General features: G+C 44.9%; 1 protein-coding gene, 1 non-coding gene and 1 pseudogene across 2 annotated transcripts; all 3 read left to right on the forward strand.

Moving 5' to 3' along the window:
• Nucleotides 1-4,119: 4,119 nt before the first annotated feature.
• Nucleotides 4,120-4,292, forward strand: LOC125802081 (U2 spliceosomal RNA; annotated as a pseudogene).
• A 1,504-nt stretch (nt 4,293-5,796) lies between these two features.
• LOC125802074 (U1 spliceosomal RNA) lies at nt 5,797-5,960 on the forward strand. Its single transcript, XR_007439037.1, has one exon. It is a non-coding gene; the product is annotated as a U1 spliceosomal RNA (small nuclear RNA).
• A 2,200-nt stretch (nt 5,961-8,160) lies between these two features.
• Nucleotides 8,161-9,829, forward strand: LOC125801744 (uncharacterized). The gene is made up of 2 exons (XM_049478993.1): nt 8,161-8,415; nt 8,558-9,829. Exons 1-2 carry the CDS (start codon nt 8,161-8,163, stop codon nt 9,827-9,829), a joined length of 1,527 nt encoding a protein of 508 aa, XP_049334950.1.
• Nucleotides 9,830-11,980: the final 2,151 nt, after the last annotated feature.

An 11,980-nucleotide genomic window follows, 5' to 3' on the forward strand; every position in this document is an offset into this window, starting at 1 on the left:
GTCACAGTTACTTTAAGTAACTTTTAAATGCCTTTTTAAACTGTTTTTATTTCAGTAGTCTCTTTTAAATGACTTTTTAAATGAAGTACCTGTTTTAAAACCATAAATGCTCATGGCTCTTACCATTTCAACCATTAATGTTAGAAGTGTGAGAGCCTCCACTAGAGCAGAGAGCGTCTTGTCCCTTTTAAAAGATATAAAGTCAGATGTGTTTTTACTACAAGAGTGTGCTTTGCCGTTTATGAAATCCTACAGAGATTGGGAGCAGCGATGGGCTGCGGGTCCCTCTCTCTGGAGCGGCTCACACTACAACAGAGCCGACGGTGTTGCCATTTTAATTAAAAACCCCCATATTCTGGTGAAGGGCAGCACAGTGGTGCGAGACGGACGGGCTCTTTTAGCAAACCTGACTTTTTTAGGGACGGACTTTAACATTTTAAATATTTATGGTTTTAATGATAAAAATGACAGGTACGACCTTTTAGAAGACCTGCAGCCCCACATGTTAGGGAGGGCTCCTTTAGTGGTGGGAGGGGATTTTAACTGTGTTTTAAATAGGAAAGATAGGAAAGGGAAGGGGGATGATTTTAAATTAGATAAGACATCACTTTTATTACAGGGGATAGTCAAGGATTTTAAATTAGTCGACTGTTTTAAAACAACGCATCCAGGGGAGGAGGGCTTCACCTGGTTCAGTGGTGATTGCGCCCGTGCCTCCCGCATCGACTACATTTTTACGAGAGACTGCCCACCAAGCGATGCTACATTATCCCCCATGTTCTTTTCTGACCACCTCATGCTCTCCTGCACCCTGTCTCTCCCCACCGGTGTGACTGTAGGGGGAGGGCTGTGGAGACTGAACTGCTCCCTGTTACAAGATAAAGAGATAATTGGGAGTTACAGGGAGCAGTACAGTCTCTGGCAGACCCTCCAAGACTGCTACGATTCACGCGCACAGTGGTGGGAGATGGTGAAACAAAGGACCCAGACTTTTTTTAAGAAAATAGGGAAGGAGAAAAAGAATAGGGAAAGACGGTGCATGTTGGGGCTGCAAAAGAGACTACAGCGTTATTTTAACCTTTTAACCAATGGCATAGATTTTAGTGAAGAAATAAAAGAAATAAAAAGGGAAATGTCGGTTTTAAACAAAATAAAAAGTAAAGCAACTATTTTAAGAAGCAGGGAACAGGAAGTTGAGGAAGGGGAAAAATGTACTCGATATTTTTTTAAGAAGATTTTATCAAGGGGGGAGGGATTGTAAATATAACAAAAGATGAGAGGGAAGAAAAAACAACGGGAGGGATTTTAAGATTGACAGAAGAATTTTATGAAGAGTTATATAAAGAAAAGAGAGTACACCCTGAGACAATGAAGGAGGTTTTAGATTTTTTAGACAAAACTATTAGCAGTCAGGATGTTTTAACAAGTGATTTTACAGGTGAAGAAGCTTTTAAATGTCTTAAAGGTTTTAAAAAAGGTAAGTGCCCGGGAGAGGATGGACTCCCCGTGGAATTTTATTTGACCTTTTGGGACATTTTAGTAACTGACGTTTTGACTGTTTTTAACGAATTTGAAAACCTTGACCGACTTCCAGACAGTTTTAGAACAGGTATAGTTAGCTTACTTTATAAGAAGGGTGACAAGACCGACTTAAGAAACTGGCGACCGATTACCCTTTTAAACTTTGATTGTAAACTTTTTAGTAAGATTTTATCCAGACGTATGTCTTTGGTTTTAGAGGACGTGATCCACCCGGATCAAGCCTGCGCCGTGCCCGGAAGGAAGATCACAGACAGCCTAGTGATGGTTAGAGACGTCATCTGTTTTGCGAGAGACAGAAACATTCGACTGATAGTTCTAAATTTAGATTTTGAGAAAGCTTTTGATCGGGTCTCGCACCAGTACCTGTTTCAGGTACTGCAAAAAATGGGGTTCCCAGGGAGGTTCATTAAGTGGGTGGGGCTGCTTTACAATAATATCAGCAGCAAAATTCGTGTAAACGGGCACCTCACAAAAGCGATCAGTGTACGCTCTGGCGTCCGCCAAGGGTGTTCGTTATCTCCGCTTCTGTACGTGGCATGTATAGAGCCGTTGGCGCAGATCTTGAGAAAGGATAAATGGATCAAAGGACTAGACTTGCCAGGTGGACTGACGGCGACCTGCACACTTTTTATGGACGACGTCACGCTTTTATGTTCTGACTTTTTATCGGTCCAAAGAGCATTGGACGTGACTGACTGGTTTGGAAGGGCCTTGGGCGCTAAGCTCAATAGGAGCAAGTCCGAGGCCCAGCTCTTTGGGCCTAGAGGGAACATCGACTTGAACCTGGACGTTGATTTTAAAGTAAATGATATTAAAATTTTAGGACTCAAATTCGACAAAGAGGGTGGTGGACGGGGCAACTGGACTGACGCTTTAGCTAGGGTCAGGCAGAGATTGGGATTCTGGGGACTAAGACAGTTGACGATGGAGGGCAAGATTTTAATCATTAAAGCCGTGATTTTACCCTTGCTTTTATTATTGTGTTCTGTTTTTAGTCCCCCGAGACGATTTCTTTTGGGTCTAGACCGGGCGATCTTTTACTTCCTGTGGGGGTCCAAGTGGGAGCGACTGAGGAGGACGGAGGTTAAAAAGAGAAAGGAGAATGGAGGGAAGGGGCTCCCAGACCCCCACCTGTTTTTAGGAAGCAAGTTCGCTGCTTTGCATGTGAAGTATGCGACAGACCCCTCCAGACAGAACAAGACGGCGGTGATGGCGAGGTTCTGGATGGGGTCGTACTTGCAAAGTTTAAAGATTTTAAAACCTGATCTTACGACCCCAGTCTCTTTTACCCTACCCTTTGAATATGATTTTATTAGAAAGTTTTTAAACAAGTATTTTTTAGACAAAGAGGATGTCACCATTTTAACTAATGCCAAGTCTCTTGTTTCTCTTGTGCAGGACCGGGAGGAGGTGAGCCCAGTCCCCGGCCTCACACTCGGTGAGGCCAAACAAGTTTGGAGGAACGCCGCCCACCCCGCTCTTCAGAACAAGCATAAGGACCTGTCGTGGATGGCTGCCCATGAGATCCTCCCGGTCAGGGCCGTGATGCACTCCCGGGGCATGGCGAGGAACCCCATCTGCCCGCGGCCAGGGTGTGGCGAGCCCGAGACCGTGCGGCATGTGCTCTGGGAGTGCAGCGTGGCGAGGGACCTGTGGGCCTTAACCGGCCCCCTGCAATGCCCGTGCCTGCCAGCAGGGGAGGTCCAGCCCACGTTTTACCGGCTAGCGGTAAACGGGGTGGGCCAGGGCCTCGACAAGATACCAGCAGCCGACTTCGCAGCGCTCTGGTCCACCCTGAATCACGTGAAGGCCGCCATTTGGACCTCCCGCAACCTGCTGGTGGGGAAGCGCGTGACGGTGCCCCTGCACGCACTGTCGGCGCTGGTAACATCTTCGCTGCAGGGGACACCGCACGGCGACATTCGGAGGAGGGGGCCGGGGTCTCACGCAGGGGGGTCCAGACCACCACGGCGCCTGGCTCCCGTAGATGCACCCCGTTAACACGGACACAGTAAAAGGAGCAGCGGGCACAGGGGAGGTTCTCCGCTGAGCCCAAAAACGACAGAGGCGTCTCTTCTGAGGAGCGGAGTGGAGCCTGCTTGTTAGGGGCTCACCCCGGTTTTGCACAAAGAACAATTTTAACCGATTTTATGGACTATTGCGATTCCTTTTAAACTGGTTTTCACGAAATTTTAAAACATGGACTTGCACTGGACTCCCGTTCCCAAAACACGTACACACACACAAAAAAAGAAAATAACAACAATGTGAAAAAAAAAAAAAAAAAAAAAAAAAAAAAAATGAAGTTGTCAGTGTTGTGAGGGTGATTTTATCTTATTGTACCCTTTTTTATTTTATTTATTTATTTCAACAATGGGATTTATGGAATTTAATAAAGACATGGGGAGGGGAAACTATGGTTTTAAAACGAAATGAAAACGTATTTTAAATGGAATGAAACGAATATTTGTTTTGACTGATGATTTGTTTTAAAATATATGTAAATGTTGTGTACTTGGCTTTTATGCAAAAATGTTTTTACTTGGCTTTTAAAGAAAAAAATGTATGGTGACAATAAAAACTTTTCGAAAGAAAAATCTGTTCTTATCAGTTTAATATCTGATACGTCCCCTACCCGGGGACCATATATTAAATTGATTTTTGGAACAGGGAGATGGAATAGGGGCTTGCTCCGTCCACTCCACGCATCGACCCGGTATTGCAGTACCTCCGGGAACGGTGCACCCCCCTCTATCGGTTAAAGACAGATATATATATATTTAACTGTATACACAGTTCTGGCAAATATTAAGAGATCTCTTCAGTTTCTGAATCTGTTAATCTGGTTTTGCAATTCATAGGTGTGTGTTTGAGTAAAACGAACATTGTTGTTCTGTTCTATAAACGTCGGACATTTCTCCCAAATTCCAAATCAAAATATTGTCACGTAGAGCATTAATTTGCAGAAAATTAGAAACTGCCGAAATAACGAAAACTATGCAGAGCTTAAAAGACCTCAAATAATGCAAAGAAAACAAGTTCATATTCATAAAGTTTTAAAAGATCCGAAATCAATATTTGGTGGAATAACCCTGGTTTTCATGCATCTTAGCATGTTCTCCTCCAGCAGTCTTACACACTGCTTTTGGATAACTTTATGCCTGCACTCCTGGTGCAAGAATTCAAGCAGTTCAGTTTGGTTTGATGGCTTGTGATCGTCCATCTTCCTCTTGATTTTATTCCAGAGTTTTTCAATTGGGTAAAATCAAAGAAACTCATCATCGTTTTAAGTACTCTCCTATTATTTTTTTCCAGAGCTGTATACATATTAGTGATTAATAAAAAAAATAATAATCAGATTAATCACGACAATATTCTGTGATTAATAGGTGTTTAAAATCGTATTACTAGATTCTCCCAGGTATGGGTACTGTTATATTAAATATTGTGTTCGAACGAGAAATTGGGATTTGAAAAAAAATTGAAATACAAATATTGTGGCATTTAAAATATATATATATAATAAAATGAAATATAAAGTAAATATAATATAATAAATATGAGATATAAAATACCACCCAAACCATTGTTTCTACCTCTTTTTGGGGGTGGGGGTCAAATCTTAATTTTGTGTGTCAGACACCGCAAATAATTTATGTTCGCTCCTATTTAATTTTTCTGATTGTTGTACTAATCTATTTTTTTGTAAAATGAAATAACTTATAATTTAAGAATTAGAGCTTCACAGCCTCTTCAGCCCGGCTCTGCGTTTCCAGCAGCGGCCGCTGCGGGGCGTAGCTCTGACACCGCTGTTCTGAGACCGTGTCGAATCTGCTGAGGGAGAAAAAAGGCGAGAGAGAGACGCGGTTTTCTGTATCTGTAGTAAATCAGTGTTTATAAAGAGTATATAGCGTTTGTATAAGGTGTTTATAAAGCGTGTTTAATAATAACAGTGTAATTAAAACACTGTTCTCTGACTGAGGGAGACCCCCTTTCGCGTATCCCGCGTTTACACCGACGTCGTGACGTTGTGCGCCCAGGTTCCCTCGCAAAGCATGACGGGAGTCGCGGACCGTGCGTGTTTTAGGTACGAAAACACATTTCTGCGTTATTTAGTTGATATTTTATCAGCTGAGTGTTTGTAACGCGTGATTATAGATGTTTCTACGTTTTTGTGTGATGACTGTCAACACTTACCCTCTCAGTGAAGAGTAGAGCCGGCGGCGGCTCCTCTCCTCGGCCTGTTCTGAACTCATACTTACCTGGCAGGGGAGACACCATGATCATGTAGGTGGTTCACCCAGGGCGAGGCTCAGCCATTGCACAGAGGCTGTGCTGACCCCTGCGAATTCCCCAAATGTGGGAATCTCGACTGCAGAATTTGTGGTAGTGGGGGACTGCGTCCGCGCTCTCCCCTGATTTCAATGTTGAATAATAGAATTCAGTTTTTAAATTTATGATAATCTTGCTATAAGGATGGAGTGCTGGTGGTGGTTTTATTTGTTGTTGAGTTTTTTGATGATCGTATGGGAACATTTTGTAGTTCTATAATAATTAAAGACTGTAGTAGACTGTGTCCTCATTTAAAATGCAGACAAGTGTTTACATTATAAAAGGAATTGAAAACATTAGATAAGAAAGGAGAAATAGGGGGAAACATAAAAAACACACTTTAAATAAATACATTTAATATAGACGAATAATATATATTTCTTCCCTATTTCTAATTTCTTATCTAATATTTTGAATTCCTTTTTCCTGAAATCTGTTATTATATATGATCACATAAAAGTCAATAATTTAAACAATTAAAAAATAATATTAGTAAATATTTAAAATTATAAAAGTGATAAATGGTAACATAAATAATAACTAACTAAGAAGTAAAAAAGTAAGAGCAATAAAAAATTAAATAAAAAGAATGTGAAAAGAAATAAAAAGTTTAAAATGGTTCAGTTGATCCCAGTGAGCTGAGCTTCAGAGTTTCCTGTAGATTTTCCCAGTTCACTAAAAACTCTCGGCACCTGTGTATATATTTCAGTTCAAAATGCTTCCACAGTTCAGACTTCAGACTCTAAAGAGTGGTTCTATCTACTGCTGACACACATAGAGTGCACCTTTATAACATTAAACAATGAACAGATGATCGAGGCTTGAATGCATCTCTATGCAGATTGGCCACATTGTTTAAGTGGGGATCGCAGACAATGGGGATCGCAGACATGGGGATCGCAGACAATGTGCTGTCATGGTTCAGATCATACCTCACTGGGTGCTCGTTCAAGGTGTCGTGGCAAGGACAGCTGTCCTCAGCCCGCTCCTTATCCACTGGGGTTCCCCAAGGTTCGGTACTGGGACCCCTTCTCTTCTCCATATACACCACCTCTCTTGGTCAGGTTATCCGCTCACACGGATTTTCCTACCATTGCTTTGCTGATGACACCCAACTATACCTGTCGTTCTCACCTGAAGATCACTCAATCTGTGATATGGTGGGTCCCCACACCAATCACCAACTATGCTGAAAGACAATTTTTAATATTTATTTAGGCAGGTTACCCCTGCTACTTACCGGCTTCCTTATGGAGTGGCAGCGCGCGGGTCACCCAGCTTTTATACCCTTAATGGGGTGGGAAGAAACCTTTGGTGCCGGGGGGGTTCCAGATTACCTGTGGGGGAAAAAGCAAAATTGTTAATTAAATGTGTATGTATATGTGTGTATTATACTTACCTGTCCTATAAGTCCTAGTATGTCGTATGAGTGAAGATAACCGGTTATGTGTATATTTGTTATATGTGTAATTGTTGGTAGCTGTTTCACCCATGTACTCTTTTGGTTTAGCCCGGGGGGTATTTAAGGGGTATAGGGTGAGCATTACGGGAGGAGAGGTAGATTGAGTTCTCTGAGACGGACATGTTTGCTGGAGCTAAAAAGCTTAAGAACTCTATTAAGGACTGGGTTAGCGTTCTTACCCTTAAGTCTTAACTAGTGGTAGCATTATCCACTTATCTCTGCCTACTCCTAAAAATAAGTGTATATAGTGTATTGTATTCTTTTTGTTTTTTTTTTGTCAATAAACGTAAGTCAACTGAACAGTTTACAACTGCCCAAAGCGCCTCCTTTGCCTTTACGTCGCTATTCGACAGCGGTACCTCCTGACCACACCACCCACACTACCACAAATGGTGGCAGTGGTTTAAACTGCAAATGGTTACAGCCATCTGTACCTGTTGAAAGCGCGAAAACACTTCATCGCGGAAGTCGTCGGCGAGGAGCAGCGCGGATCACGGGACACCTGGGCTCCGTGAAGCGGCATTAATTCCTAGTGCACACTAGAGAGGGACCTCGGGCAGAAGGCGACGCGCTCAAAGCAGAGGAAGCAGTTCCGGGAGCTTCAGAATAAAAGTCCTGAAGCTAGACGCACGAGCGGCACGTCAGTAGAGCCAAAGCCCGTACAGACTCTTATTATGGAAACCTGAAGGGATCCATCCGGGAGAAGAGTCGACTCTCGCGAATCGAACAGCGGGAAAGAAGCGACTCCCGAGAGCGATCATGGCGGCACAGCGGCAAGCGTGCAAACAAATCCGGCAGCGCCTAACGTGGATCAGCTCGCAACTATGTTCCAGGTTTTCATGCTTCAACAACAAGAACGGGACGAGTTATGGAGAAAAGAAGCGGGTAAACAAGAACAGAGATGGCGTTCATTACAGCACCAGTTCACGCTTCTACAGCAGATGACTCGCGCCGAGAGCCATTCAGCCGACGAAGGAGGAGCAGCAGCAGCAGTACCTGGCAACTCTACACAGATACTCCGACACAGCGGAGCTGCGGCAAGCGGGAGAGAAGGAGTACAAGCTTCGAACCAAGACAGCGTGAGTCCACACACAGCATTCAGGCCAGCACCAAGGCTGCCTGATTTGAAAGAAAGTGACGATATTGAGCATTATCTGGCCATGTTCGAGAGAATCGCACAGACCGCAGGCTGGCCACCTGAGGAATGGACATTACATCTAGTTCCAGCTCTTGAAGGCAAGGCCAGAGAAGCATATATCTCCATGGACACTGGACATCAGCAGCTACGCCAAGGTAAAAGAAGCAATACTCCAAAAGTTTGAAATAAATAAGGACACATACAGGCAGCAATTCAGACATGCCCACATCAAACCCAAAGAGACTCCAAGAGAGCTACACTGCAGGCTGAAAGGACTGTATGAGAAGTGGATCAGACCGAAGGAGAAATCCAAAGATGAAATCGGCGATGCCATCGTTCTGGAACAGTTCCTGAGTGTGTTGAACCCGGAGTTGAGACGCTGGATTATAGAACGCAGTCCTGAGTCAACAGCCAGAGCCGTGGAGTTGGCGGAGGCGTTCATTACAGCGCGACGGTCGGATGAAGACTTCAACTTCAGCAAGGGCAGAAGCAACCAGCCAGCAGAGAAGCCAGGTAAGTCTGATGGTGATTTTGGTAAATGTCTTAATGCCTATACCAAAAATAGCAACGTAGAAGGTCGCTGGCAGAAAGCTAAAGCTAAAACGGGCTATGGTAGCGGATACAGCTATAGCAATAGCAGAGTGCAGCAGCCTAATACTACGGTTAAATGCTATAATTGTGGCCAACAGGGCCATAAGAGCAGGGAGTGTCCAGCAGTAGATCGCAGTGCTAGTAAACTGTGTTATGTACCTAAACCGGACAGGAAAGGTGAAGTTGCACCAAACATGGACACAGTTATTACCATCATAATCGGTAAACGAACCCATAAAGCTTTAATAGACACAGGAGCCAGTCAAACCCTGATCACCAAACAAAGCTTACCAGGACCCCAAATATTTCACGACAGCAAGTTAAGAGTTAAATGCGTACATGGGGACGAGAGAACTTACCCTACTACTAACGTGAAAATTGAGATAAAGGGACAGGCCTATATGCTCAAGGTGGGGGTAGTAGATAGACTGCCTTACGACGTAATCCTGGGTAGAGATGTTCCAATTTTATTAGATCTGCTTAGTGAAAATAGTGTCACGGCTAGTGTATATGCGGTCACTAGACAGCAGACTAAGTTGAGTGAAAGTGCTGAGAACAAGCAAAGGGCAGAACAGCTGCCATTCTCTACAGCATGTCGTGTACGTAAGAGCAAAAGAGAAAAGCGGCAGGCCAAGGTCAGAGGTACTAGGGTGGAGGAGCAACTGTCTGTACCGAGCTTGGAGGATCCAAAATTCCCAGCTGATATAGGTAGCTTACAGAAGGCAGATGAAACCCTTAAAATACTCTTTAATAGGGCTCTTTAATTTGTCAAAGTAAACACCAGCAAAATGGTGATGTTCAGTTTGTGCTAGAGGATGAGAAACTGTATAGAGTCAAAGGTAGTCAGCAGCTCTTAGTCATCCCAAAAGCACTAAGATCAGAGGTTTTAGACCTAGCACACACCAGTGAATGGGCAGGTCATTTAGGCCAAAATAAAACAGTAGACCGGATCTTGAGTAGGTTTTACTGGCCAGGCGTGTATAAGGATGTAGTAGAATACTGCAAAAAATGCAAAGCGTGCCAATTAACCGCCCCCTCCAACAAGTCGGATAGAGTGCCATTAATCAGCTTGCCAATTATTGAGGTTCCATTCTCAAGAATAGCAATGGACATTGTAGGACCATTGCCAAAGAGCCAACAAGGTAATAGGTACATTCTGGTGATATGCGACTACGCCACCAAGTATCCAGAGGCTTTTCCTCTGAGAAAAGTTAAAGCCCGTCAAGTAGTGAACGCATTGATCCAATTAATCTCTAGGGTGGGGATACCAAAAGAGATAATTACTGACCAAGGCACTAATTTCACGTCCAAACTAGTGAGCGAGGTGATGGCACTGCTAGGCATTAGAGGCATTAGGACAAGTCCTTATCACCCTCAGACTGATGGCCTTACTGAGAGATTCAACAAAACTCTCAAACACATGTTGAGAAAATTTGTCTCAGATACAGGATCTGACTGGGACAAGTGGCTTCCGTACCTGCTCTTCGCATACCGGGAGGTACCACAGTCATCTAGTGGATTCTCACCGTTCGAGCTGCTCTTCGGACGAGAGGTGCGAGGACCCCTAGATGTGCTGAAAGAAGCTTGGGAGGGTGAGAAGCCAGAGCTGCAGCTGAACCTCCTGTCGTACGTCAGGAGGATGAGGGACAAGATGGAGAAGCTGAGCATGCTGGTGAAAGGTAACATGGAGCAAGCACAAGCCAATCAGAAGAAGTGGTATGATGCAGCTTCAAGAAAGAGAGAGCTGAAGGTGGGGGAACAGGCACTCATCCTGCTGCCAACATCTGATACCAGCCTCCTAGCAAAGTGGCAAGGTCCGTATGAGGTGACGAAGCGGCTGGGGCAGACAAACTACGAGCTCTACCTGCCTGATCGGAAGAAGACCACCCAGACCTTCCACATCAACATGCTGAGGCGCTGGCAAGATGGGGCGACCTCTGAGCAGTTATGGCTGAGGGCTGTAGAGGACGAGGAGGAGTGTGAAGAACAGTACTTCCCTGGAGCTCAAGAAGGTACAGCGTCAGTATCACTCTCTCACCTTTCACACCAGCAACAACAAACACTGCAACAAGTCATCCCAGAGGGACTGTTCAAGGAAGAGCCGGGGCGCACAGACCTGACTGAGCACTCAATCAAGCTGAATAAGACAGAACCAATCAGACAGACCAGCTGCAGGGTTCCAGCAAGACTCATCCCGAACCTGAAAAAAGAAGTCCAAGACATGCTGGACATGGGGGTGATCGAACTGTCGACCAGCGAATGGTGCAGTCCAGTGGTCCTGGTTCCAAAAAAGAATGGAGAGCTGAGATTTTGTGTGGACTTTTCCAAGCTGAACAGTGTCCCTGCATTTGATCCATATCCCATGCCACGAGCTGACGAACTGGTGGAACGGCTAGGAAGGGCCAAGTACCTGACGACATTGGATATGTGCAAGGGATATTGGCAAGTGCCATTGGATCACCAGTCAAGGAAGCTGACAGCGTTTCGAGCACCCAGTGGACTATATCAGTTCACGGTAATGCCGTTCGGTCTGCACGGGGCTGCAGCAACCTTCCAGCGACTCATGGACAGAGTACTGAGGCACATGGAGGACTTCACCGCGGCCTACATTGACGACGTTGTCATCTACAGTGAGTCGTGGGCTGAGCACGTGGAGCATGTGGCTCGGGTGCTCACAAAGCTGAAAGAGGCAGGGCTTACCATCAACCCAGAGAAATGCAGCATGGCACAGCCTGAGGTCTCTTACCTGGGATATGTCCTGGGAAACGGAGTACTACGCCCTCAAGTTGACAAGGTGGAGGCAGTTCGGAACACCCCGATCCCCACAACGAAGAGGCGGGTCCGATCCTTCCTGGGTCTTGTGGGGTGGTACCGGAGGTTCATCCCGGACTTTTCCAGTGTTGCAGCACCTCTCA

Source organism: Astyanax mexicanus, chromosome 4, assembly GCF_023375975.1.
Source record: "Astyanax mexicanus isolate ESR-SI-001 chromosome 4, AstMex3_surface, whole genome shotgun sequence".
In the NCBI taxonomy this organism is placed as follows: Eukaryota; Metazoa; Chordata; class Actinopteri; order Characiformes; family Acestrorhamphidae; genus Astyanax; species Astyanax mexicanus.